The sequence below is a fragment of the Lissotriton helveticus genome, chromosome 1_2 (genome assembly GCF_964261635.1).
Source record: "Lissotriton helveticus chromosome 1_2, aLisHel1.1, whole genome shotgun sequence".
Taxonomy (NCBI): Eukaryota; Metazoa; Chordata; class Amphibia; order Caudata; family Salamandridae; genus Lissotriton; species Lissotriton helveticus.
Window position 1 is genome coordinate 4,366,756 of NC_136058.1, and position 26,990 is coordinate 4,393,745.

Here is a 26,990-nt window from a genome sequence, read left to right on the forward strand (position 1 = left end):
GAGAGACCTGTCCTCCTGTCGGGTGTGCTACGCATACTCATAAGTACCAAGGGCAAAGCATCAGGCCAACTTAAGGAAGTCGATGAAGATACTTTGGCAATTCTGCATTTCAAAGTCCCGTTTATCTGCTCAACGATACCTGAAGCCTCTGGTCGATAGCTACAGTGCAACTTCTGATCAATGTTCAATGCAGAGCAGAGCATCTTCACAATTTCACTGTTAAAATGAGTTCCTCGATCTGATTCCAGGGAGTTTGGCACCCCGTAGCGCGGGATCAACTCTCTAAGTAACAACTTTGCTACTGTGAGTGTATCGCACCTGCGTGTAGGGTATGCTTCGACCCATCTGGAAAATATGCATACAACCACCAGAACATACCTGAGGCGGTTGACTTTTGGCATCTCGATAAAATCTAATTGCATTCTATTGAAAGGCCCCCCAGACCTCCCAATGTGACTCATCGTAACTGGTGTTCTTTTCCCTACGTTTAGTTGCTGACATGTAACGCATCTCCTACAGACTGCTTCTGCTGCAACCCTAAACTTAGGACAATACCAAGTCTGCCTAAATACCCTCAGCATGGCATCCCTTCCCAAGTGTACTGGACCATGTATCTGTCTTGCCATTGGACTCACTAATTCCTCAGGTAACACTGCCCTTCCATCTGCTGAAACCCAAAAGTCCATTTCACTTTTCACACACCCTGCTGTTTCCCATGCCTTTTTCTCAAAATCAGGTGCATTGTCTTGCATTACCTTCAAATCCTCCCAAGTATCCACTGTTTCTAACATCATGTTTAATTCTGTCTTTTCCTGAATCCCACCTACTTCCACCTCCGTGAAAGAATATCCGTGCTCCGCGCAGTAACGGGCAACTTCGTCTGCATATCTGTTACATTGCGACACAAAATCTGTATTTTTGGTGTGGGCTACACATTTAACTATTGCTATTGCATCCGGACCTTGTAATGCTTCTAACAGCAGTCGCACAAATTCCCCATTTCTGATGGGCGAACCAGAGGAGGTCATGTAACCCCTCTGAGACCACAATTGCCCGAAATCATGAACTACACCGAAACCATATTGGCTATCGGTATAAATGGTGACTCTAATTTTCTTACCTGCTATGCAGGCACGGGTCAATGCAATGATTTCTGCTACCTGTGCGGAGTGTACTCCTTCCAGGCAAGCGGCCTCCACAACTCCAGTAATGGTGCAAACAGCATAAGCTGCTCTCAACCGACCAGTATCGTCTCTTAAACATGAGCCATCAACAAAGAAAATTTCATCGGGGTCAATCAATGGCTCATCCACAATATCTGGTCTGGGCTTCGTGCATAGTTCAGTCACATCAAGGCAATCGTGATCTTCACAGTCTTCGCCCTCTATATCATTAGGAAGTGGCATCAGTGTCGCAGGATTCAAAACAGAGCACCTCTTCAGGGTCACGTTTTCCGCAGCAAGAATAACTTGCTCGGAACGCGTGAGCCTACTGTTGGTCATGTGCTGTGTCTTGTTCCTGGTCATTAACAATTCCACAGAATGCGGTACATACACCACTAACTGGTGTCCCATCACTATATTCTCACAACGTTCAATGCTGACACCTGTTGCAGCAACGGATTTGAGACATCCGGGCAACGCTGCGGCTACCGGATCTAAAGTAGCCGAGAAATATGCAACTGGTCTACGGGCATTCCCATGAGTCTGTACTAACACTGACAAAGCACAACCTTCTCTTTCGCAGCAGTAAAGTGAAAATGGTTTCTCATAGTCTGGCATCCCCAAGGCTGGAGCACGACACAGGTCCTCTCTCAGCTGTAGGAACGACATCAAACACTCTCTGTCCCATGGTACCGGATCACTCACCTCCTTGTGCGTCAGTTTCTGTAAGGGTTTTGCTTTCAGTGAAAAGTTAGCTATCCACTGTCGGCAATAACCAACCATTCCTAGGAACATCCTGACTTCTCTCTGTGTTGTAGGCGCGTTCATTTTCATTATCGCCTCTATCCTGTCTGGTGACACTTTGCGCTTTCCCTTTTCTATCCGATGACCCAAGTACTGTACTTCGGTCAGACAGTACTACAATTTGTTCGGAGATACCTTGTGTCCATTTTCAGCTAAATGGTTCAGCAAGGCAATGGTATCTGTCTTACAAGCTTCTTCTGTTCCTGACGCAACAAGTAGGTCGTCTATGTACTGGACCAGAACCGAGTTCTGTGGCAGTACTAGACTTTCAAGATTTTTCTTCAGTATCTGATTAAAAATTGATGGGCTATCTGTAAACCCTTGTGGGATACGACACCATGTTAAAACGCGATTTTCCATTTTAAAAGCGAAAAGGTACTGGCTCTCTTCATCTAATGGAATTGAAAAGAAAGCCTGACAAAGATCTATCACTGTGAACCACTCAGCTTGGAATGGTATCTGAAATAATATCACTGATGGATTCGGTACCACTGGACAACATGAAACAACAATGTTATTAATTTTTCGAAGATCCTGTACTATTCTAAATTTCCCACTAGGCTTCTGCAAACCCATAATCGGGGAGTTACATGGACTACCCACGATTTCCTTCAATATTCCCTGTTGAATCATAGAGTCAATCACAGGTTTTATTCCTGCTATCGTCTCCTGGGACAATTTGTATTGAGGCGTTCTTGGATAATCGACATTTGGTTTCACCATGATCTTTACTGGCTCTACACCTTTGATCAATCCTATCTCTTCACCAGTAAAATCCCATACCTCTGAAGATACTGCATCCCGTAAGTCCCAGGGAAGGTCCTCCACAGTCAGAGTAGGATACAGTTCTATGCACGTTCTCGAATTAGCAACTTTAAAGGTAGCATCATCATCAGTAGTCTGTACCTCCACTCCCTGAGGTGTGCAGTATATTGTGCAGTTCAGTTTGCACAATAAGTCCCTTCCTAACAGACACACAGGACTAGAATCACATACCACAAACTGATGTTCATTGGTGTAGTTTCCTATTTTCACTGACACTGGTTCCGTCAAAGGGCTAGTCATTCTCCTGTTTGCGACTCCTACCACTTGAATTGTTTCCCCCGACATCGGTAGATCTGGTACCACTGCTGATCTCAGAGTTGATCGAGTAGCTCCAGTATCCACTAAGAATGTTGTAGGACACCCTGCCACTTCAGCCTCAACAAACGGTCCTCTTTGATCCACCTCTAGAACTGCCCCGAGGGTACAGTCCTCTTCTCTGCTTACACGTTGTCCTGTCAATGGATCAATGTAATACAATTTTTCTTCATCTATAAAAAGAGGCATTTGTCTATAGACCTTTCCTCCTGTCGCAATCTTTGGTGGCTGCGGGAACTGAGCTCGTGGAGCCGAAGTCCCCCCTTTGGCCACATTACTTCTGGTCACTGTCACCCTTTGAACTGGAACCTCTTGAACTTCCTCCTCTACCTCTAGTTCTCCGTTTTCAGGGTTATAGGGACACTCGCGTCTCCAATGTCCCACCTGGTGACACTGGTGGCACTTTGTCGTTTTCTTCAACGTAGCAATGTCTACTCTAGGTCTCGAGTTTTCCTCGCTGTCTTTATTCTGATTACTCGATTTCCGTCCCATTGTCCCTGTTCCCTGCTGCTGTCCACCCTTTCCAGCTGACTGCATCTGCACCATCATGAGTTTTTCCTTTAATTTCTTTGCTTTAGAATCTATTTCATCACTGCAATACCTTGCGTACCTCAAAATCTCATCCAATGGTTTGTTTTGCCAACAAATTAAATGTTGCTGAATCATCAAACAAATATCAGGTCTCAACCCCAAAACGAACTTTGATACAAACTGTCCTATATCTTTGGGATCCATTACATCTAGTCCACTGTATTGTTTGAATGCTTTCAGCAATCTCTCATAATACTCATGAATTGTCTCCTTGGGTTCCTGCCTTGTTCGGTCTATTTTTACCCAATCTATATCTTGTGGTGGCACCTTCTCTTTCAGCCATGTCATCACCCTTTCATATTTTAACATTACACTTTCTGACGGTCCATTAGTAAGAGCATCCCTCTCTGGTTCTACAGTGGGCCATTCGACACTGGTCTTGCATGTTGTCCACAAGTCCCCTGGAACCACAATGTCAAACAAAGTGTTCAAATCAATCCACAATACCTTTGAAATCTTGACAAACCTCTCTACCTGCTTGTACCACTCTACAGGGTTCTCCCTTAACTTTGGAAATGAGTTGGTAAATGCGGCCAAATCTCCTCTACTCCAGGGCACATGTACATAATTCCCATTTGCTATTTCTCGCAAAGGGAATGCCTCCATCTTCATTAGCCTTCCCTCTGGAGACATCGCATTCACGCTCCGTCTAACAGTTCCCTTTCTGGACCATCTCTCTTCCCATTTGTCCAGATCTCTCCATGCTCGTATTCCTGTGATCAGTTCCCTTATGTGTGTTTTTAATCCTGTAGTTCTCTTCTCATCCAAGTCCTGGTCTGTATACTGCAACCTATGGTTACCCTGCAGTGTCTTTGTTCTGGACAAATCTACCATATATTTTTCTGCTAGTTCAGACAGTTTCTCATGAGCTGCTCTTGCCTTTCGAGTGATGTCCTTTGCCATAAACAGTAGCTCATCTTGCTCGTACGTCTCAATCCTTTCTATTTGCAATGTACCATCTATTATATCTTCCAGATCAGATCTTAAGCTGGACACATCGAGTCTTTTAGCTTTCACCGCAGCTTTCAGTACGCCATCTCTAGAGGGTCCATTTACATCTCTCCCATCACAGCTCTGAGTCCTACGTCTGGGCTCAGGCGTGTTATGGGGAGTCCTCCCTTGCTCCCACTTCTCTAGGTCCCATGCAGTTCCATCCTCACTGGGTGTATGGTGAAACACTTTTCTATTTCCCATAGTCCCAGAGTGTCCATCCTGCCTGGTTCCCCCAGGTGCATGGCAAGACATTTCATTATCCCCCATTCTTTCACAATTTGGCGGTGACCTCTGATCCCTCGACTCATGGCAAGATCCCTCGCTGTTCCCTGTGTTCCCATGATTCCAGTGCTGTACGTTTTCATCAGGTGCGTGGTGAGTGCACCTAAACCTGTCTCTGTACTCTCGTGTCCTTTGGTCTCCCTCACTTTGCATGAGACGAGACATCTCTCCACATCCGGTACTTCTCTCTCTTCGCTCCTGCCCATTTCCTCCATCACTGTATCGTATAACTCCTCTACTCTCCTGACTTTTACCATCCCACTCCTGACTGCTTGTGCTAGCCCCACAGTGAGACAATGTCTCTTTTCCTCGATTTCCCCATTCTGCTTCCTCTCTTGACCTGTTGATCGGTGCTTCTGTGGACCCATCCCATTCTCTCAAGTCAACCCTCAACTCTTTATAGGATTTCGGCCGTGGTCCCCTCAGGTCCATCGGTCCTCTCTGACCCCCCTGCTCTGTTACGGGACCCACTGCTGAATCTAATGGGGTGCTCCACGTTATCGGTCCTGGCAATTGCCTCCAGGCATTTGTCGTGTTATTCCTCCTTTCCATCTCGACTCTTTCCCTGTCTAACTGTACCTGTTCTCCCTCTTTCCCCTTCTCTGGGTGATAAATCGACCGTATAGGACCTATGGTAACGGGTACTTGAAGAGCATCTGGCAATTCATAAGACTCAACTCTCTCTGTTGCTGGCGTCTTCTGTACCACAACCCTTCCGACTACACTCTGTATGGTACTATGTTGGGGTGACCCTTCATCTTTGGTAGGTACCCAATCCGCTAAAGGGAGTGGCCTATACCCTTCTATGCCAACTCTGTCTTCCCTTGGGAGTTCCATGCCTTCCGTCTCCCTATTGTCCGGGGGTGGTCTATCCATCAACAACCTATTTATTACGTTGTCTTCCGACTCGCTCTCCTCATCCTCTTCCATGAGCCTCTTTTCTCCTGCAACCTCTCTCACTGTGTACAACTTATCCACTTCAATTGCCTGTACCCTCCATCTCTTGGCGTCCGCATCCCATTGGGCATCTCGCACTGCCCTTACTGATCGCCTCACCCTTTCTTGGCGCCTGTTCAGATTCCTGTCGTGCGCCGCCCTAATCCATGCGTTAAGGGCCTCAAACTGTGTTGGTCTAGGCAAAGGTCTCAATGAGGACATAACTGCTTTCAGCTGATGTAATACTTCTAACCTAAACGTTCCGTATTTCGGAAAAATCAATTCCTCATTCCCTTCCGTAATCTTGCTCCAATCACCAATCCAAAGTATAGTATGCAGACCAACGTTCGTTGCCATATAGTAAGCTGGTGTACCCTCTGGCGGTGCCTCTTCCCCATAATAAGAATTTCTTCTTTTTCTCTTAAAAATCCCCCTCAAACATTTAAAACACTTCATGTTCAAAACCTACAAAATTTCTATTTTCTCCGCGTTCGCTGACTTCCTAATGACAATCCACCAATCTCAGCGCGGTTTCCGCTAACTGGCCTATCAGAGCGCGGCTTCTCACTGACGTCACACCAACCGCCCTATCCCAGCGCGGCTCTAGCTGACGTCTCACCAACCGCCCTATCACAGCGCGGCTCTAGCTGACGTCACTCTCCCCCTTTCGCAGCAGTTCCCCTCCTTTCTCTGCTCGTCTCCGCGGTCATGCATGCGTCCCATTCATACTCCGAAAAATGATTACTTCCGTCCAAGCGATCACTTTCCTTGACTGTACGTCCACAGTCTAACTGTAATTGTCACCTTAACCGACGAAATGTCTTTCCGTGTACGTCCAGACAATCGCCTTCTCTGATAGGTTACTTACACACGGTAACTTTCGACCTGCGTCCGTTACCCACACATTCACTCTTGCATTCCCCCTATCTCGGTCCTGCGGCGGTCAATGGTACCTCATGACCTCCTTACTCTGGTCGACAACTACTCTGGATGTTCGATACACCCGAACCACTTAAGCTCTACCTCGAACTTAAGATTTTCACCAGTTCACCCGTTTACCAGGTTACCAGTTTACCAGGTTGCGCGCGCTCACAACCTTCTCTCATTCACACTACAGGCATTCAACTCCGCATGACATTACAATACAGGTACAACACAAAACACCGCAATCTGTCCACGCATGACCCTTGTTATACTCACTCTCTTCCGATTCTGCTGCTTCTCTCGCACCGTCAGCACCTTCTTCGGCACGCGATTCTTCCGATGCTCATCTCTCGATCTCTAGGGGCCTTGGGGTAATCTAACCTAGTCTAGATCACCCTCCTCAAGAAGGTAACCATCCTCACTCTGCTACCAACTGTTAACGCGGGATTTCTGGTCTACAGTTATTATTCCAGATCCCAATTCAGGTCTACTAAATCGTTGGTACCTGTCATTGAGTCAAAGGCAATCCACTACTAGGTCAATCAAATAAGGACTTACTCCACTCTGAATAAACACTTACTACAAATAAGTTTTAAAAGTTTATTATAAAGCCAAAGTTATCTGGAGATACAAACATCTCAGAATAAGATTCAAAAGATATACGGGAATCAATACAAACAAGAATTCTCTAAATGCTCTTAGTCGGCAAAATGATATCACTAAAACAAATTCAAAAAGCATTAAAGTTGCCAACATAGACACAAGCTGTAGCTTATGCGTCATTTACAGAAAGGAAAAGTTCAGGTTAGACTGTCCCTACACTAGACTAAGTGACATCCCTACTTAACAAGATCTTTACCTAAAAAGGTGTCAGCCGTGGTGATTTCCTAAGAAGATCACACACTTCTCTTAGTCTTCGTTGCAAATCGATCTCTTGCAGTTAACCTATCTGCCTACCCATCCGCTCTCTTAGGCTCCTCAGACCATCTGCTCTAACTCCACCCAGGGGTGCTGTCCCTAATACAAAATCACATTTCCAATAGAAACGCCCTTAGAGACGCCCCTCACGTGGTGTTGGTTCTGGCGGCAATTTCCATGCTGGTACTCCTCTGGGTCCATCGTTAGCGTTGACCTTGCTTCCCAGGCTCTTCTCCTGCTGGACGGTACCCCCCATGAAATTCCTGAAGCCTCCTACAGGTCTGTGCCAGGCTTCTCTGAACAAAGCCCATTCATCACTTTCCTGATTAAACCCCCTCGCACCTGCAAACAGACACTTTCTCTGTGGGCCCCAAATTCCGGCCTCCACCATATCTCCTAAGTCGTAAACCATGTAACAGGCTCTGTGTCTTGTGCTTTGCTTGACCTCTCTCTAACGAACCCATGCAGATCAAACGAAATGACTATCTATTCAGGCCTACTAGAATTACATGAAACAGGCCTCTGCACTCTGCAAACATTTCAATTTCTTTAGTTTAAACAGTATTCTAACTATAACACATTGATTAAATGAAACACTTCTATAAAACATATATTTCAGTTCTATGATCAATAATACTTTGCATTACAACAACATTAGATCCATATTGTGTGGAAATGCATCAGCTTCTTGTATTCTCTGTGAACTGCCATGTGGCCTACACATTTCTACGTTTAGCAGAATTACATTTTCCCTTACAACAGCCACATAACCTGGGATTTCAACATCATTCTATCATCACTACACAATTCTATATTAGCTTTTCACACTGGTATATGTATTATTACTCCAATTAAACACTCATATATATTGCCACTCTATATATTTCACACTCATATAATTTCTACTAGGCTGATGCAACGTGCTTGTAAATATGGTGCACTTCTACATTTTTTCTTAATTTGCGCTCTCTCAATGATGACCATATTGAAAGAAAACATGAAATTATAATATATATATTTTTAACTGTTTGCGTGTGGAATGCCAGCTGTTTCCAGGTCTCTCTCCTTTTTAACGGGTTGTTGCCTTTGTAAAAGTAATTTCCCATTTGCTTTCATGCCTTTATCCTCTTCTACTCCTCCTCAATAACGCTGCACTTGCTCTTTGTATCACAAAGGGTTCAAACAGGTTGCAGGTAATTTTGAGGAGAGATTTTGTAATGCAGTGTGTGCTTGATGCCATCACAATAACACATATTTTAAACATTGCCAAAAGAGAGGCTGCGTCCATCATCACCCACTCTTAGAACGTGCTGCTGAACGTTCCCCGGAGGTCTGTACAATAAATGCACACTTTTTGTTTAAAATAGAACGTTCCGTCTTTCAGCGTTTTTAAGGGCGTGCAGTCTTTAAAATCTCTCCATTGCCCCTCTCTTGCATGTATTTCATTTGTTTCATAGTGCATCTCATGTCAGCATAGGGAGGTTGAGCATTTCACATCACACACACATATACAGAGACAATGAATCGTGCATGTGTAAATCAGTGTATAGAAATGGTATGTAAGACAAAGGGTGTAGGTGCAGGAGGCACATGTCATCCATACTGGCAGGCATTTTTTAAGAGTGCTTGGTCTGGGAAACAAACTCAGGATTCAGAATGTAACACAGTGGTTAGGGTTGACTTTACTAACATTTTATTTTTACTCAAGCAAACCCTTTGTAGAATAATTAGGATAATCAAAGACTGTTCAAAAACACAGATGAATGCATTGTTTTGACTTAATTTGGCATATATATGGGGGAAACAGCGTTTTCAACTCTATTACCACGCAGGTAGGCAACAATGCGGTCGTCACAACGACTGCGTTGTTACCACACGTGGCTTTACATCGATTCGTTTCTAAGACTTGCGCTAGAGGGTGTGCAACACCATGGAATGCGTTGGATTTTAAATCCAACACATTCCCTGCTGTTGCGCTAACTGGAGTAGGAATAGTAATTTATACTATTCCTAAGTCCAGCGCGTCACCTAGCGCAAGCCGTAGAAATGATTTGCGATGTAAAGCCACGCGCGGTAACAACGCTGTTGTTGTAACAACCGCGTTGTAACAGCATGCGTAGTGGTAATATGCTAAATTCATATAGGTAGATCTAAACCTATAACAAACGAGTGCAAGTGTGCATTGACTATTTAGTAAATGTGAAAAAAATACTAGCTGCAGTGGCTTCTTTTGCTTGAAACAATAATAACCGTGGAAAAATAGATAAAATCACCCAAAAATAAATACGGATAAATACAGACGAAAATGGTAAAAAAATAAAACCATGAAATCGGGAGCCCTAATTTCAAGGTTATCATTGAAATGAACTTCTCCCAATCGTTGCAGTCGCAGGCACTGTTTTTAAATGATTTAAATTAATTCAGTCTAAAACTGTGGCAAAGATTGTATATTTAATAATGAAACTCAAGAGTACAAAGGGAAATATCACAGCATTGACTAATGGTGTTTCACAAATATTTCTAATAATATTTTTACCTTGATAATAAAAAGAATATTTGACATTTTTATTTGATATTATTTCGAAAGTGCAGCTTCAGTGCCGAGGTATCAGGTATCGTAGATATGGATGAACATGATTGTTATTAATGTATTCTTGCACTGTTTCTCTTTCACCAATAACAGTTCACAATAAGGAGAACGATGCAATAGTCTTCCTGATCATAATTTGTGCATAAGTTGGAGTTACGCTCACTTGAAATTGAGCTTACCAATTGAAATGAGTCTTTAAAATGAACAAAGAGTGGACACGGTCAGTTTAAAAGTAGCCGAAAGAAAATAGTTCAGAGAACACTGCCCCTTTCAGAGAAGCGGCAGCTTTGAAGTCGCATTCGAGAAAAGTGATGTGGTGATCTATTAACTATACAGTATTTGTTCTGTATGTAACAAAACAGGAAAATACAGACTTTTCCCCAGAAGCCTAAATCACTTGTTTAGTTAAGATTTTATGCTAATGCTAATTGAGAAATTTTACTCTCTGGCAAACCTGTGTTATTTTTGGAAAAATATCGGGGCCGATTCACAGAACTAACTTAAGACTAAATCCTAAACTTACTACAATTTTTGTATTTACAGAAGGTACTCGTTTTGGTATTCACAGAAGGCACTTACTCATTAATGAGTAAGTGCCTTCTGTGAATACCAAAATGAGTAAGTGCACTTGTTCTCCGAGCCCTTCCCAGACAATCTGTGATGTCTGGGCCTGAACGGATGAATATTTTGACTACATCCCGACCATCCTAAATGATAGGGGCCAAGGAGGCACGTACATTGACCATGGTTCTAAGTGCATCAGTGACCAATGGTGACTAGGTAGACAACTGCATTAACTGACCACAATGCAAGGCTGTCCGAGGAGAACATTTGTTGATCAAAGGTATGCACATGTTTTTGGCTTCCAGTCAGGAGTGGTGGTTTGGGTATTTATTTAGTTATTTAGGGGTTTATATAGCGCTTGAAACGACTCCCTGAGGAGTATCTCTGCGCTTGAGCGGGCTCTGAGGAGAGATATGACACTGGCGGAGTAAGAAACAAGAAAGTCTTTAACAGTTTTCTAAATGTCATGTGTTCTGAACAGAGTCCTAAAGAGTCAGGAAGTTCGTTCCAGAGGCGTGGGCCAAGGTAGGAGAGGGCCTTCCCTCCCAGTCTTGCCCTCTTAATGTTTGGTACTTCAAGAAGATTTTTACTGCTGGAACGCAGGGTGCGCGAGAGAGTGTAGGGAATACATTTGTCGGCCAAGTTGGATGGGCCCAAATCTAGGAGTGCTTTGTGGATAATGCAGCAGATTTTAAACTTGATCCGTTGGCGGATGGGCAGCCAATGGAGCTTCACTAGTAGAGGGCGCGATGGTAAACTAGGAGGCGCATTCTGGACCAATCTGGCTGCAGTATTTTGGACTATTTGAAGTCTACTTAGTAGGGAGTCATTAGCTGAGATCAGAAGCCCGTTGCAATAGTCCAGGCGACTGATCACTAAGGCCTGGACTAGGATTTTCCGGGTAGAATCTGGGAGTAGTGGGAAGACTCTCCGGAGCATTCCCATTATGTGGAAGCATGAGCCAGCAGTCTGTGTCACTTGCTCTTTTAGGCTAAGGGCCTGGTCTAATCGAATGCCTAGGTTGTTTACAACTGATTTAGGGACAGGGTTAGGACCCAGATCTGATGGCCACCATTCCTGGGTCCACGTAAGGGCGGCATCGCCGAACAGCATCACCTCTGTTTTCCCCACGTTACATTGCAGAAAGTTGTTTACCATCCACTGGGACACAGCTCTCATTCCATCAGAGAAGGCCCGCTGGACCGTAGTTGTAAGTTTACTGAATTGAAAGAGGAGCTGTGTATCATCAGCATATGAAACGGGGATGTACCCGAAAGTCCTCAGGAGACTGGTCAAGGGGGCGACATAGATATTAAATAATGTGGGGCTTAGACAAGAGCCCTGCGGCACCCCCTAGGTCAGTTCCATGGGAGTTGAGCGATATGGGCCTAGGTTGACACTTTGCGAGCGACCGGACAGAAAGCTCTTCATCCACGACAGAGCTGACCCCCTTAGCCCCACCTCTTCCAATCTTTTGAGCATGATGTCGTGGGAGACTGTGTCGAACGCCGCGGATAGGTCCAACAGCACCAGAATCATAGAATGTCCTTTGTCAAGGGACAGTCTGATGTTGTCAGTCACTGAAAGAAGTGCGGATTCGGTGCTGTACCTGGGCCTGAACCCGGACTGGGAGGGATCTAGACAATTAGTATGTTCGATAAAGTTCGACAGGTGCGTATTAACATGTTTTTCCGCAAGCTTGCTCAGATATGGGAGAAGTGAGATGGGCCGAAGGTTAGATAGCTCTGACCATGGGGCGCTGGGATTCTTTCGAATGGGTCTCACCTGGGTCACCTTCCATTCCTGCGGCACGATACCCTCAGTGAGGGACAGGTTGACAAGGGACTGCACTATGGGGCCAAGTTGCTTGGCCAGAGAGGAATGGTTTAGGCAGGGATGTAATCAGACGGCGATCTAGATTTGATCTGGCACATCAGAGTTTCAACCTCAGTTGTAGTAATAGCAGGAAAGTCGCTGAGCAGCACAGAGTTGACCAGTTTAGGGGTATGTAAAGATACTGTATTACTCGCCAATGTTCCCGTCGCCAGAATTTTGTCATATATCACCTCTATTTTATGGGACAAATAGGAGGAGAGATCATCACACATCTTTTGTGATGGTGATTCAAGGCTTTCACATGCCTTTGGATTGGTAAAGGATTGTAGAATTTGGTACAGCATGTTTGGTGAATTTCCAGCCTGTGTCAATTGTGATGATATGTGCATTTTTCGTGCAGATCTTATGTTCTTGTGGTAATTGGTCAGAGAACGGTATTATTGGTTTCTATCCTGCTCGGTATGGGTGGTCCTCCATACCCTTTCTAGCTTCCTACATGCTTGCTTTGGTGTGCGCAGCTGGTCAGTGAACCACGCTTGCTGGCGCTGATTGGGGCGATTCGTACATACTTTTATGGGGCTATCTGCTCAATCGCCTTGGTAATGGCCGAATTATATTTGGATAGAGCTATTTCGGTACTATCAGCAGCGTTGAACTGAGGAGCTATGAACACATTTATACTCTACAGGTATACTCTACTGGTGGACGCCTGCATGACCAAGCTTTCAGGAGTTGGGTGCGGAGTTAAAAATTCTGGTCACCTAGGCAGATGTATGGCAACAGGCAACTTGTTGATTCAGGACCTGTGTCAGCATATTCATTTTTACCTCCATAGTGGGTAGGTGGAGGTCAAGGTCCTCAACAGCCCTCCGAGTCACTGTGGTCAAAAATGTACTTTCATCAGTAGCTGGAACAGAAGGGTGGAGGGGAGACCAGCCCAGTGTTGGTAGAGGTGTTATCTTCATCATAGAGGGAGGCACACTCTTCCCAATCCCCACCATTGTTCTCTTAATATGGCTGCCTCTGGTCCAAGTCAGAGTCAAAAAGCTGGTGTAGTGGCTGTGTGTGACTGTGTTGGACCAGAATCATGTAAGAGTCTGATAGATTCAATGTTGGCTGTGGGACATCATTATCTAGATGAGATGAAGACAGCTGGGAGTCTGATGCCACATTGGATTGCGGCTCCTCCTCTGGGACCAGTGGCAATATTCGAGGGAATAACATGTATTTCAGCGCCAGGTCGGGAGTGGGGCCTCGATCTCGACTTGGAACAGGACTGGAGTGTCTTCCGGAAGGTTTTAGGATTCATCATGGGCGAAGTCATCACAGGCCTTCGAGTCATCCATTAAATCCAGGCACCAGAGGAACCCCTAGTGGGGATCTGCCACTGACAACTATTTGTGACAGTATTTGCAAGGCTTAAACTATGCCATTTGGGGGTGGCATATCCCTTGCAGACTGGAAAATTTGAAAAAAATATCTCTACACAGACTAAAGAAAGTAAGAGAGGAGCTCCTGATCTGAAGTTGCAGAAAGGATGGGTGGTGCTCATACGCGGCTCCATTTATCACTTCTGGAGCAGAACGCCATCTACATGGTGCCACCCACCAATGCGCAGCACCACTGCTTTTGAGCATGTGGATCCAGTCTGGCACCAGGGATATTTGCAAGATGAGGAATCTGCTATTAGAAGAATCAGTCAAAATATAAGTTTGTTTACTTCTTGAAGCAGCTCTTCTGCAATCCACTAGAAGAAGCTCTAAAATTCCCCAACAATCCAGATTACATGTTAATATGACTCTGCAAAGTTATATTCTTACTAAATTATTTTCTAAACAGTATATTGCAGGAAAAACATAGAAAAGGGAAATTTAAATGCAACATCGACCTTAAATAAAAAATATTGTATGATTTGGCACATTAGAGAAGCACCATAAGTGAGACAAATTGACACCTTCTATAGAATTCCACGGAACACAAAAAGTTACTGTAGCTGGAGTACCAATCTAAATTAGATAATAAGATACTGTGTGCTCTAAAGAACATAACCATCAATACAAGAATGTCAAAGTACATTTTTGTTTTACCTCACAGCACCTGAGCCATTCCATGCAGCTGGGCATTCAGAACTGTACGGCCAGTCTTTTGTATCCAGTTTGTTTTCAATAGCATCCTAGAAAGAGAAGGCATGATGAAATTCAGTGACCACGTGTGTGCCATTTTGATTCTTTCTGAAACAAGCCTGCTTTTTTGTGAGGTGCTTATATAAAATGTATTAAACACACCTCTAGGTGCATTATACAACACATTTTCTAAAGGCAGTAAAATACACTGAGTTTGACAGTCTTCAAATGAAAGCGCATGAACTAAAAGCTAATTCCCAACTTGCTAAAGTAACATAGTATGCATGCGGGCCAATTTATTAATGCCCGCTTAACTTGCTATAGTGAACTATTCCAGGTGCAAAACAAGAACCTATATCTGATCAAACTGCAGGTTCAGTGTGAGTGATAAGATCATGTATTTTAATGTTTTAATGAAGTTGAGAAACATTCTTATTTGTGTATCACATTAACCGAACCCTCTTATTCGTACTTCAACAGTATTTCTCAGAAAGCCAGTTAACTACAGAGCTACTATATATAGGCAAGACTAGAGTGTAAAGAAGACACAAAGCAAATTGTGTACACAAGAGTTAAACATTCATCAATTTACTTTTACATTTCACAGTAAATTCTGGTTTTCTCTCAGAATTTCTTATAGCTTATATTACGATGGAAAACTATACTGCACACTGTCACAGTTTTAATGTTTGCCAGTACACCGTCATGAAGTTAGTAGGGTATGAGTTCTTTTAAAACTTTTATAAGTGGCATAGGCTGCTCTGTAGACTTTTGCTTTTCACTGATTGTCCTCAATCATGGTCAGAGAGAATTGGTTCCACCTCTTATTAGACCCACTATTATCCTAGTTCCTTCCATGGTTAATCTACTGAAACATCTATTAACAATTGTTTCCTGTATGACCAAGGTCTCATACCTAGTGTCATACAACCACAGGTCCAGTGTGAGTCACAAGCGAGGTGAATATTGGTTACCGTGGCAGCCCTGAACAAGTTGCATAAATAGGTGACAACGAAACATGTCAGATTTTGGCTTGTGATAATGGCTTATAATAAACAATTTATCTAACTGAGGACGCGCAAGGCACCAAATATAACTACATTTAGCAAGTGAGTTGCACCTCATTTTAAATTTGAGAACTGCATTTCTTTTCTCACAAGGACCAGCGGGCACTTTAGTGACACATGCACTGACAGTGCATACGCACACATTTGTTTCACTGTTACTTTCCCTTTTCTCACCTCTGAGAATTGTATGAAAAAGCACAGGTTTCTTTTTTCATTTGGGTAAGAAAGTGATCGATGATGATAGGTGGGTGAGCTAGTGAGCACCAACCAGCAAGCCCCCCTTGGTGTTACTACTGTGAGGTACTTTCTTACATTTCTCACACTTTTTCACAAATTCTGTGCGGACTGAAAAATTCTTTCATAAGGAATTTTTTCTTCTATGAGATGTGATGTATTGAAGTTTCTTTTGTGAAATTGAACAATTAGACAATAGGCTACTGGTGATATGCCTTGCCTTTGAGGAAGCTTTGAAATTTCTTACTAACTCCTCAGATGTCTTTAGAAAATATCTAGTTGTTCAAAATTGGTTAGGTCCACTTCTGTTTGAAGACTGCCGAGTGGGGGCAACCTGATTGTATGCCCCCTGGTGCTTCTTTTTGTGTTCATAACACATACCTAGTATGCCCAATCACTCACCCATGATTTAGGATGTGAATCTCTAACAGAGTTAATCCAGCTCCTCCACATCTTTATTGTAGCCGATTCCTTATTTTATACATGCTGCTACTAGGGTTTGTTGTCCTGCAAAACATTAGTCCGGATACTGTGAATTTACTCTTGGAGATCTCTGCTACACTTATTTTGGGGCATGGCCCTTTATTTTCCTGCCGCATCTGTCTCTGGTGTTATAAGACCGGTCATTCATATAGGTGGGCTTTCTAGAGTCAAGAAAATACTTTTGATGGAAATCAGCAGAAAGTTTAGTTTTTGCTGCTTGAAAAACATTTTTCTATTTCCATTTTATATTTAAAAGCGATAAAAAATGTTGAGGTCTCAAAGTACCATCAACCCCCATATAACACTGGTATCAATACAACGAAACAAAAAATAAGGTTAAGGAAAAACTTCTCTTTTTACTATTTTATGACAAAATTTTTACTGAGCTCTCAATGCAGGTCTAAAAGAAAACGCTTCCAAAACGTAGTGCCATGTACAGCCAGGGATCTGCCACCTAAAATCAATCTTAGCATTTCATTTAGAATTTAATAGTGTTTTGCATTGTAGAAATGTTAGAGTACTAGCTTAACTCTAACTTACAAAACTATGAAGAGGAGTGAGTTTAGGGGGGCCAGATTAGAAGTGCACTTTTAAAATTGAACTGTTCATGGACTCTCTACAGTAGAGATTACAAAACATGAAGGTATGTGGCAGCATTTTGGAGTACCTGACGTTTTGAAAGAGACATTTGGACATATTCCTAAAAAGGTTGCAGTCATTATAGTCATGATGTATATTACATTTGGGCGCGAATACAAAGGTATTTAGTGACACGTCTCACGTAGAAGGCATATTAACTTGTGTTCAAGAACTAATCAACAAGTACAAATAATAATTTACTACTAAATCAGCAATGATGGTTTTTGGATTGGGTATCTCAAGTTCCATTTTATCATCATTTATGATCAACATCTTAGCATTCCTCCCTCCGTGACTTGACCTTAGTAATGACATTCTAAAGTTTTAGCATCTTTCACATGATTGTCTGTAAACTAAAAAAATAACTGGTCATCATCTGCATAACTCCTCAGAAAGAGACTTCAGGTACATATTAAAATAATTGGGATACAGTAGGGAGCCCTAAGGAACAGTGTTACAGGTCATTTGTGGCGCTTCAAGGGTATCAGTATCCTGTCAGTTAGAAATAGTACACCATGTGACAGTTTCTTTCAAAGCTACTAATTAGTTCCACCTCATACCACGATGGGATGTCTATAATCGGTGTGTGCAATGTAGGATGGATTCATGCCACATTTGCAGGACAACCACTGATTATGTAAATAAGATTACATTTAGCTCTGCTGTATATAAATGTATCTTGTAAAAACATGGCATAGATCCGGCCTTCTAAACATATGTTGGACATTCCTCATTTCTAGTGTCCATAATGACAGATAGTTCGAGAACCACCAATAGGGAGCATTAAGGACTACACCCCATTGCCTTCCTTAAACACGTTTTAAGTGGGATCAAGTAATACTTTGTGAGTAAGCTGAGTGAATATCTATTTCTAAGGCGCATGCTTGGTGATTCTTTTTAATGCGAATGAGATTTAACTATAAAAGTTGTGGGGACTAAGAAGTATACAAAATCACTTTTGAACTGATAAAAAAAAAAATCACAAAGAGCATTGAAGACACATCTGCTGTAGTGCACCATTTGGCATGCCCAGGAATTTCTTTACTGCAAGTGAGATGCGCTTATTGCTTCTATCCGGTGCTGGAATTTGGACTATAATATAGTTTCCACCTCAAATTCTCCTAGATCTTGGGTGTACATACATTATTAGCTTAATCTTCTGTTTTAATTCAGAGTTTCCATTACTTGAAATGTAGGTGGCCATTAAGAGGAATACAACTTAAAATATCTTTGCAGAGACAGGGGGCATTACCTTTGAGGGTCAAAAATCCAGAAACGAAGGTTCTACGATGAGGCACAACAGCGACCTGTTTAGTGCTAGTTCCACTGCCTTTAACCCTATGCTTTTGCCATCTAAATTTTCAATCATGGCATGCACCTTTATGGTGAAGTGGATCTCTTGAAGCAACATAGTCGCATTTAAGCTGTTTCGATGATACTATTATTTTTGTGCAACAACTTAATTAAAATATTTTTTTTTAACTAATATTAGTTGAGACTATGAATGTCACCATTGATGCTTTGCTCATTTTCGCAAAATCAGCCACCTTCTTTTAAACTCACAGTATTTTCATTTTTGTCTCGTCCGACTTCTCACCTTGCAAATGAGAGGTAGATACAATTAAATTGCAGTTGTTTAATAATGCACACATTTTGGAGGTGATATTGCACAAATTACAAATACTATGTACATTCATTTTCAATAAATGAAGTGAACATGCCACAAAGGTCACCAAAAACTGTAGGTTGATTTAAGCTCCAATAAATATTTTTGGCAAGTACTCTGCTAGGTAACAGCTACAAGTGAGAAGACTGTCCCAGAGAAACAGGAATATGAAATCCACATAAAGACAGAAGGGAAGCAGCAACTCATTATCCAATAACAACAAATATACCATTCATGCATGCTTAAATTGGTTTAAGCTCATTCTGATATATTACCTCCATAACATCCTTTATAACAGGAGTCCATCGAGAAAGTTGATATGATTCTTGTTCAGTTTCGGAACGATCCCTTCTGGATGATTTATGGTGCTGCGTTGTCTATTTAAGGAAAAGGCAATTTAGCCATGAAACTGCGAGTCAAAAATAACAGCTCTGAGATAATTTTCAACATATAACCATGAACAATACACATACTACCTGTCTACTCTGAAACATCTTTAATAATTTAGGCAACCTTCAAATGAAAACATTACCAAGAGATGGATGTTGTACTCTCATCAAAATGAGACATCCAGAATGCGTATTCATCCCCACCTAAATCAGCCCTCCAAAAACCCATAAGGCATACATTTAAGGAAAGATAAAAAAATAAATGGAACTTGACTTGTAATTTCAGTGTAGTTTTAAGCAATGGTGACATTTCTAAATTAGAAAGTATTTGTGATATTGTTTCTCTTGAGTATGTGTATATGCTTGTTTAATGAGAGCTGGCCAAAAATGATGGGTATCTACAGAAATGAGAACATGATAAGGTTCTTGGCTTTGGAAGAGAACAGCAGGAGAACAAGTTCTTATCTAACATTCTTAAACTACAAATGTTTTTCCTTTCCTCCCAGATTGATACTGTTTCCAAAAGTTGGGCTTTCATATACATGCTTGTCCTGCTGCTTTCAACACCTATGACGGGGAAAGCAGCAATGGTTACCTCCTAAGTCACTACTGAGTTACTTTTAAACATACAACTTAAAAGTTCTACAAGTGTCAACTTATTTCAAACTTTTGTATTGAGTTATTTATTTTATCCTATATTATGATATTAAGTACAAAGAATCACAAAGATAAAATATATTTTGTTGAAAAAAGGGAAACCGATTATCTCAATCTCAATCCTACTCTGAATGCTATTCCACATTTGACACTGCTAATATACAACTTCATGCAAATTTTGTATAAATCATCTCCCCCAAACTGGATGAGTCAAGGCAATTTTATTTAATTTCCTTGCTCCTTGTAGAAAGCTGGCTCAATATATAATATACCAAACAGAGGTTTATTGCGAAAAGAGTCCAGGTATTCCCTTATGAGTGTACGGGGCTTGCTCTATCAATCCTAAGGTGCTCTTCTAGGGGCCAGTGTGGTTGAGCAGCCTTAGGCTTATCAGACGGAATTGTTAAACACCTGCAAATAAACACAGTAGTCAATTTGATTTGATTCATAAAGCTTTATTCGGTTTGTGTAAAAACAACCATAAAAGCACATAAACAATACATCATTATTTGGAAAGAGATTGGTACAGAAAGAGAAAATTTCATTTAAAAACCAAGAATTAAAATATCATACTTTTTCTTGCATTAATACATTCGAGTAGATAAGTAGCGGTAAAAAAGCATATATCAGGATCCTGCATCATAAAAAGCAGCCTCATAGCTGCGTCCACACTAAAAATGCCATATTTTAAAAACATTGGTTTCAGATAAGCAATGCGAAAATTCATATAAAAATTACAGATAAATAGAAAGTGCACTGTGCTTTGCTTGGTTTGACCATCACAAGGACAGAGACCTACCGGGCGCTTTTTGGGATGTGGAAAAGCTACCAGGTGGTGCACCAGTCCAAACCTTAATCTGGTAAGGACATACCTATGTGATATTCTTGATACCTGGCTCAAATATATCTGAAATCCTTCCTCGACTAAGTATTTGTTATAAAACAGACAGATCGACATTTGCTCGCTGTTATGTGACAGTCTTTTAGCTCTAAATAGCAGAAACTTGTTTTTTAATTCTGCTTTAGGCATTTCTACTATAGCACATGGATTAGCCAGGATAATAATGTCAAGTATTTCTTTAAAACTGTGTACTATATACTTTGGCCAAGGTATCTTAAGATAGTTATCCAGTTCAAGGCAGTCTTCTATGATCAATCTATTAAAAGCGGTCTCCTCTTTTAACCAAATGGAACGCCATATCATTAAAGGCCTTAAAGCTATCAGATCTGACAAGTAACTAATTCCGACTTCTCTATGAATTAGTTCAGTAGGGGCAGAGGATGGTAAACGTAGTTGTTTTTTGGGAAAATTATTTTCCTCCGTTATTAAGCTACTATCAGGACAATATCCCCAAACCCCCGCACCATACAATGCTATCGAGACACATCTGGACTGGTTGATCTGTAACATATCTCTTATGCGTCTGTCGCCAAGCTTTGATGAAAATCTGAAAACTCCATGAGCACTTTTGGCCATTTTGGCTTGCACGTTAGTTATTTCATGGGTCCGCTTTCTATCTCTTGAATAAGTAATCCCTAGGTAACAAAATGTGTCCACTTGTTGGACTTTCTGTCCATCTAAAAAAAAAAAAAAGGGGTAATACTTATTACGGCCGCTACCACATACCATCGTATAAGTTTTGTTCTTATTACTCTGCAACTTTCTTTCTGTTATAAAATCTGCAAACCTATCTATTAGTCGCTGCAGACCATTCGGGGTCTCGGTCAATAAAACAGCATCATCTGCATAATCAGTACTGGTACCTCTATCCCTTTAATTTGAGGGGTATCTGATTTTACTCTTTTTAGTACAGCATCCATCTCATTAATAAAAAGAGTAAATAACAGAGGGGCAAGGACACAGCCTTGTCTAATGCCACATCTCACATCGAATTTTGGCGTGCATTCTCCTCTGGCCCCATACCGGACAGAGGTCTGTAATTTTTCGTACAGCCGTGCTAAAAAATATATTATTACTTCCGGTGCCCCGAGTTTCAATAAAGTTCGCCATAAGATTGAATGGTCGACTAAATCAAACGCACTGCTTAAGTCCGCAAAGTAGAGGAAGATGGAACCTTGTTTGGCATAGGTATATTCAGCAATGATTAATTCTAAGTTAATACATTGCTCCAATGTTCCTCTTCCTTTCCTAAAGCCATATTTGGTATTGGCTAGAATCCCATTAGTCTCTGCCCACTCTTCAAGCCTGACTAACAGAACCCTGCTCATTATTTTTACAGAGGAGTCCAGAAGGGATATCGGGCGGTAATTCCTAGCTTCAGATTTATCCCCCTTCTTAAAGATGGGAATAATAATGGATTCACCCCATGTAGCTTATAGCGGCATTAAAAACAGTCGTTAATAAAGGGCCCCATAGAGCAGGAATAACTTTGTATACGTCTATAGGCACCCCATCCGGGCCCTGTGCCTTTCCACCCTAACTTGTTTTAATTCCCTGTTCCACCTCATCTAAGGTGAAATTTAACGGGACTATAGGCCAGGTACCGGTATTATCAGAGGGGGTGTTGTTAGATTTAAAAATCCCTGAAAAATGGGTTACCCAGACCTCACTGCTTACATGGGATAATAACTCGGGGGCCGTGGCATCTTTTAAAAATGGCGAATTAACAGTAGCCCAGAACAGTTGACAATTCGATGTAATTGCCGCCAGAGTGAGATTTTCCCATACCTCCGTCTGCATCTCCTATTTCCTCCACTTTAGGGCCAATTTATAATCCATTCGCAAATTAGCTACAAAGGGCCCCTAGGAATATTTGTTAGCGCCTGTTTTAACTGAGTAAGTAGAGTGGTACAGGCATGATCAAACCAACCTTTATTATGGCCAATTTCCCTATTATTATGGCCAATTTCCCTATCACAAGAGCGTGTAAAAATGTTATCAATACACAGGTTAATCTTATTAAAATTTAATAAAATTGACGCAGGACCACTGTCTATTTTTATTAAATTCTCATTAATCTCCGTGAGACAGGCCTTCACTATATTGTTTATCGCTACGTCTGCTTTCTCCCCATTCCATCTCATCCTGGTGCCATTAGATCTATTTGGTACAATGTTACCCACACTTCTCACAATGTTGGCAGACCTTGATTCCCAGATGACAGTAGTAAAAGTAATACAATTATGGTCACTAAGTAGAGATTCCTCTATCCTAGGTGTCATACAGAGGGGGGAGATACTCAAGGATATTAAGATGTGATCAATGGTGGAGTTCGAGTTTCTACCGATAAAGGTGGGAATCATTTTTCCACTTCCATCAGTTGCGGGTAGCAATAGTTCCAGGACGTAATCTGCCATTAGTTTGTTTATTGACTCGCCATATAAATTGTGGGGAAAATGGGAGTCATCTTCACCTGCGACTCTCTGCACCCCGCAAACCCTTGAGGTAGACAACTGACATATTGGAGTATTGAAGTCTCCAACCCAAATGAAGTTAAAAATAACATTTTCATCTGCACTTAGTTTCTCAATCACGCTCTCTAGTTCCTTACTAATTTTAAACCGTGTGTTATCAAAAACATTATTATAATAATTAATTAAAAGAACATCCCGGACGTGTTTTTGAAAGAGCCAAAGAATCTGCACGAGTGTCCCAATATTCAAGGACCTTTTCACTTCCAGTGGCAGATTTGTCGAAACAAGAACTAAGAGGCCACCCTTAGCTCTCCCAGACGCTGAACCATGTGCTTGTAAATTATAGGAGACATACCCATCATAATTAACAGATTCGGTACACCATGTCTCTTGCAGCCATATTATATCATGGGAACTGAGAAAATCCGCCCACCCCAGCTTTTCTCTTTTTGAAGCCAGCCCAGCTATATTCCAGCTAGCTATAGATATCCTTTTATTATTGCTTATAGCCGCCAGTTCTCTTGGTGGGGTTACGATTTCCTCTTAGGGGGCACCATCCTCTATATTGGTATTACCTGCAGCTCCTGGACACTTGTCATGCTGAGGAATATCCTCAGCCATGGCATCCTGTTCACCTATAAACTCCCCCTCTATAATGTTAGGCCTAGTGATAGCCATATCCATTATAGGGCGGTCAAAAACCTGTCAATCATTAATATCAAGGGAGCTAAATACTTGAAATCGATTAGACACCGGTACTTCATACAGAGGGGTATTTAAACATGGGGCCCTTCTTTTGGGGGGCATGTTCAAAGGTCTCTCACCCTGATTTACATTCATTTGCGGGCTATAAAAGAGACCAAGTGGCAACATTGCTGCTCTGAGCAACGAGATACTAGCGCATTTGGGGTTATTAAAGTTAATAATGACGCAATCACCCTGTATACTCTTTTTGGAAGGTCCTATCCAGTTAACCCTGCTCGTTGTCAGGATCTGGTCAGAGCAATTCACTGGGAACCCACAGTTATGATTCAGCCAGTGTACCGCTTTATTCTTGAGTGAATCATGTGTTTCAGATTGGGTTAGGCTTAGTGCTGGGACGTTCATCATAAATGCAACGTATGGGGCGCAATCTGGTGGTAAATTGATGGTGTTACTACGTTTCCCCGACTGAGTTTCCGTTTCCTGGGTGTTTACCGTATTACTAAAATATTGTTTACCCCCCACCCCCAGTGATGGCCTCCCGCCCTTCATGTCCTACTACAGCTATTGGGATGTTTTCTGTGGTGTCAGTGCCCGTATTTATAGATGTTCCACCAATGCTTCTTTAGACGCCAAAAGTATTTTGTTTTGGAGGGTTAGCTCCCCAGACAACCTGGTGACTTCATTATTCAGTAAGTCTAATTTTTCTGACTTATTTTGGAGGGTTAACTCCCTATTCAGCCTAGTGACCTCTCTTGCCAGAGAATCTAATTTATCTGACAGGGGTTTAAAATAGCTGTCGATATTGACAGTCAATGCATTAATTATCTCACCCAGCTGTATTCTATTTAATCCTCCAGCATTTACATCTACAGAACCTTCATCTGCATTGGAAACAGGGGCAGATTTAGATCCTTTAATACTAGTTGACGCCCCCCGTTTTGGTTGGGCCTTCCTACATCCTCTTTTAGCTCTAGGTGCCGGAGCCCTACTGCCCAACAGCAGACTAGGAATATCAGTGTGCTCATCTGGCGATTGGGTGGGAACAGCCCCGTCACCTCCTTTATTAAGTTCATAATCTGTTCTAGGGGGTTCACTACACACATCAGGGGGTACAAGCATTGACACCTAGGTTGAAGCCGGCAGACTATTCAAACCTAAAGAGAGTCGGCGTTCAGCCCTATTAATCTCTTCGTTAACAGCACTCACTGCTTTGACTAAGTACGTATCGATTGTTGCACCCGTATGTTCAGTTGGGGTTTTAGTTCCCTTTCGTTTAGACATTTTATGAAAATAAAGAAAGAAAATTAAAAATGTATCGAACTATGCAATTACTAGACCACAAACCTCAAAACCTGTACATTACATTAAAACTCCTTAGACAGATAAAGGGACGAGGGTCTACGGAACAGTAGCTTAAGTCCGGGGACAAAATTGAAAGAGGGGAGCCCTGCCCTGCATCTTCCTGTCGCTGACGGGCGCAGGACGGGCCCGCCCTTTGCCCGCGCGCGTCCCGCGCTGCGGGAGGCGCGGCGCACTAATGAGGGCTGGCGGCTGGTGGCGGCGCCGGGCAGTGAAGCTGTCTCTGGTCGCCTGGAGTGCTGCTGGGGCTTGTAGTCTCTGTGGCTGTAGCCGTTCCCCTCACGGCAAAGACCTGGAGTGTGCCCCTTGCCACCAGGAGCACTGCCGGACAGCGGAGGAAGTTGGACCGTTCCCCCTCACGGTCGTAAGTATGCTTGCCCCGACTAGGTGCTTGTCCCGCGCTGCGTGAGGCGCGGCGCGCTAATGCGAGCTGGCGGGTGGTGGCGGCGCTGGGCAGTGACGCTGTCTCTGGTCACCTGGAGTGCTGCTGGGGCTTGTAGTCTCTGTGGCTGTAGCCGTTCCCCTCATGGTGAAGACCTGGAGTGTGCCCCTGCCACCGGGAGTACTACCGGACAGCGGGGCAAGTTGGATCGTTCCCCTCACGGTCGTGAGTATGCTTGCCCCAACTAGGTGCTCGTCAATAAATGATGCACACGACTCAATACAGATATCCACACCAATTTGTAAAAATAACATGCATCTTTATATTTGTTAAGGCACCAGAACCAATATGATCAGGTAAGTACATTTTGCAAGAGAAATACTTTACGTTTTCAGAAATCGAGATAGTGCATTCTTCAGAACCTGCAATGTTACCATATGAGAGGAAAAACAAGTACGGCATTCAGGTAGAGTACAGCGACTTGCGAGACCAATCTCCTGGACTTAAAGTGAGTATGGGGCAGGGTCCAAGGCAGCACCAGCAGGTCACCTGCAGCGGCACTAGGGCGGACTGGTGCAGAGGTGCAATACAGCATCAGGGGCCCAATGTAAGTCTACGGGGATTGATCTTCCTGAAAAGAGGCTGCAGGTTTTTACTGCAAGGCCTGTCGGTCTGAACCAACAGGGTGGCTCAGGCCTCGCTTTGCTCGGGGATGTGGGTACACCTTTGGTTCTCTTTTCCATGGGCCAAGGACGACAGGTGCAGAGGTGCCCTTAGGCGTCGTGTTTTTGTCATTGGGAACAGTCGCGTTGAGGGGGCTTGCAAACAGAGGGTGAAGCGGCATCAAGAAGACCACAGCATGGAAACCCAAGTTGAGCTTTGAGGCTTGAGGGTCTTGGGTTAACGTTGACACAGTCAGCCCACTTCAGCTCAGACTATGCGGCTTGGATGCAGTGGTGCTTTCAGACAACGGGTTTCTGGAGCCTCACAGCTCACTCGTTGGTACCTGCAGGGGAGCAGCTCTGCTGTTCCACAGGAGTTATTGGTTCTTGGGTGAAGTGTTGGCAGCTCTCCCAGGCTTTAGAGACACAGTAGCTGACAAAGTCGTCATTTGAACCAACTGTTGAAGTCAGCAGGCAGGCCGGCAGGGTTGGTAGCAAGTCAGTTTCT

General features: G+C 42.8%; 1 protein-coding gene across 1 annotated transcript in view; it reads right to left on the bottom strand.

Annotated features, from left to right (window-relative positions):
• STXBP3 (syntaxin binding protein 3) overlaps nt 1-26,990 on the bottom strand; it is a 191,422-nt gene that overhangs the window by 11,508 nt on the left and 152,924 nt on the right. The window contains exons 16-17 of the mRNA XM_078668314.1: nt 19,229-19,330; nt 14,829-14,914 (exon numbers count right to left, since the gene is read on the bottom strand). Of these exons, the coding sequence (XP_078524440.1) occupies nt 14,829-14,914; nt 19,229-19,330 (188 nt within the window). The remainder of the gene's footprint in view (nt 1-14,828; nt 14,915-19,228; nt 19,331-26,990) is intronic.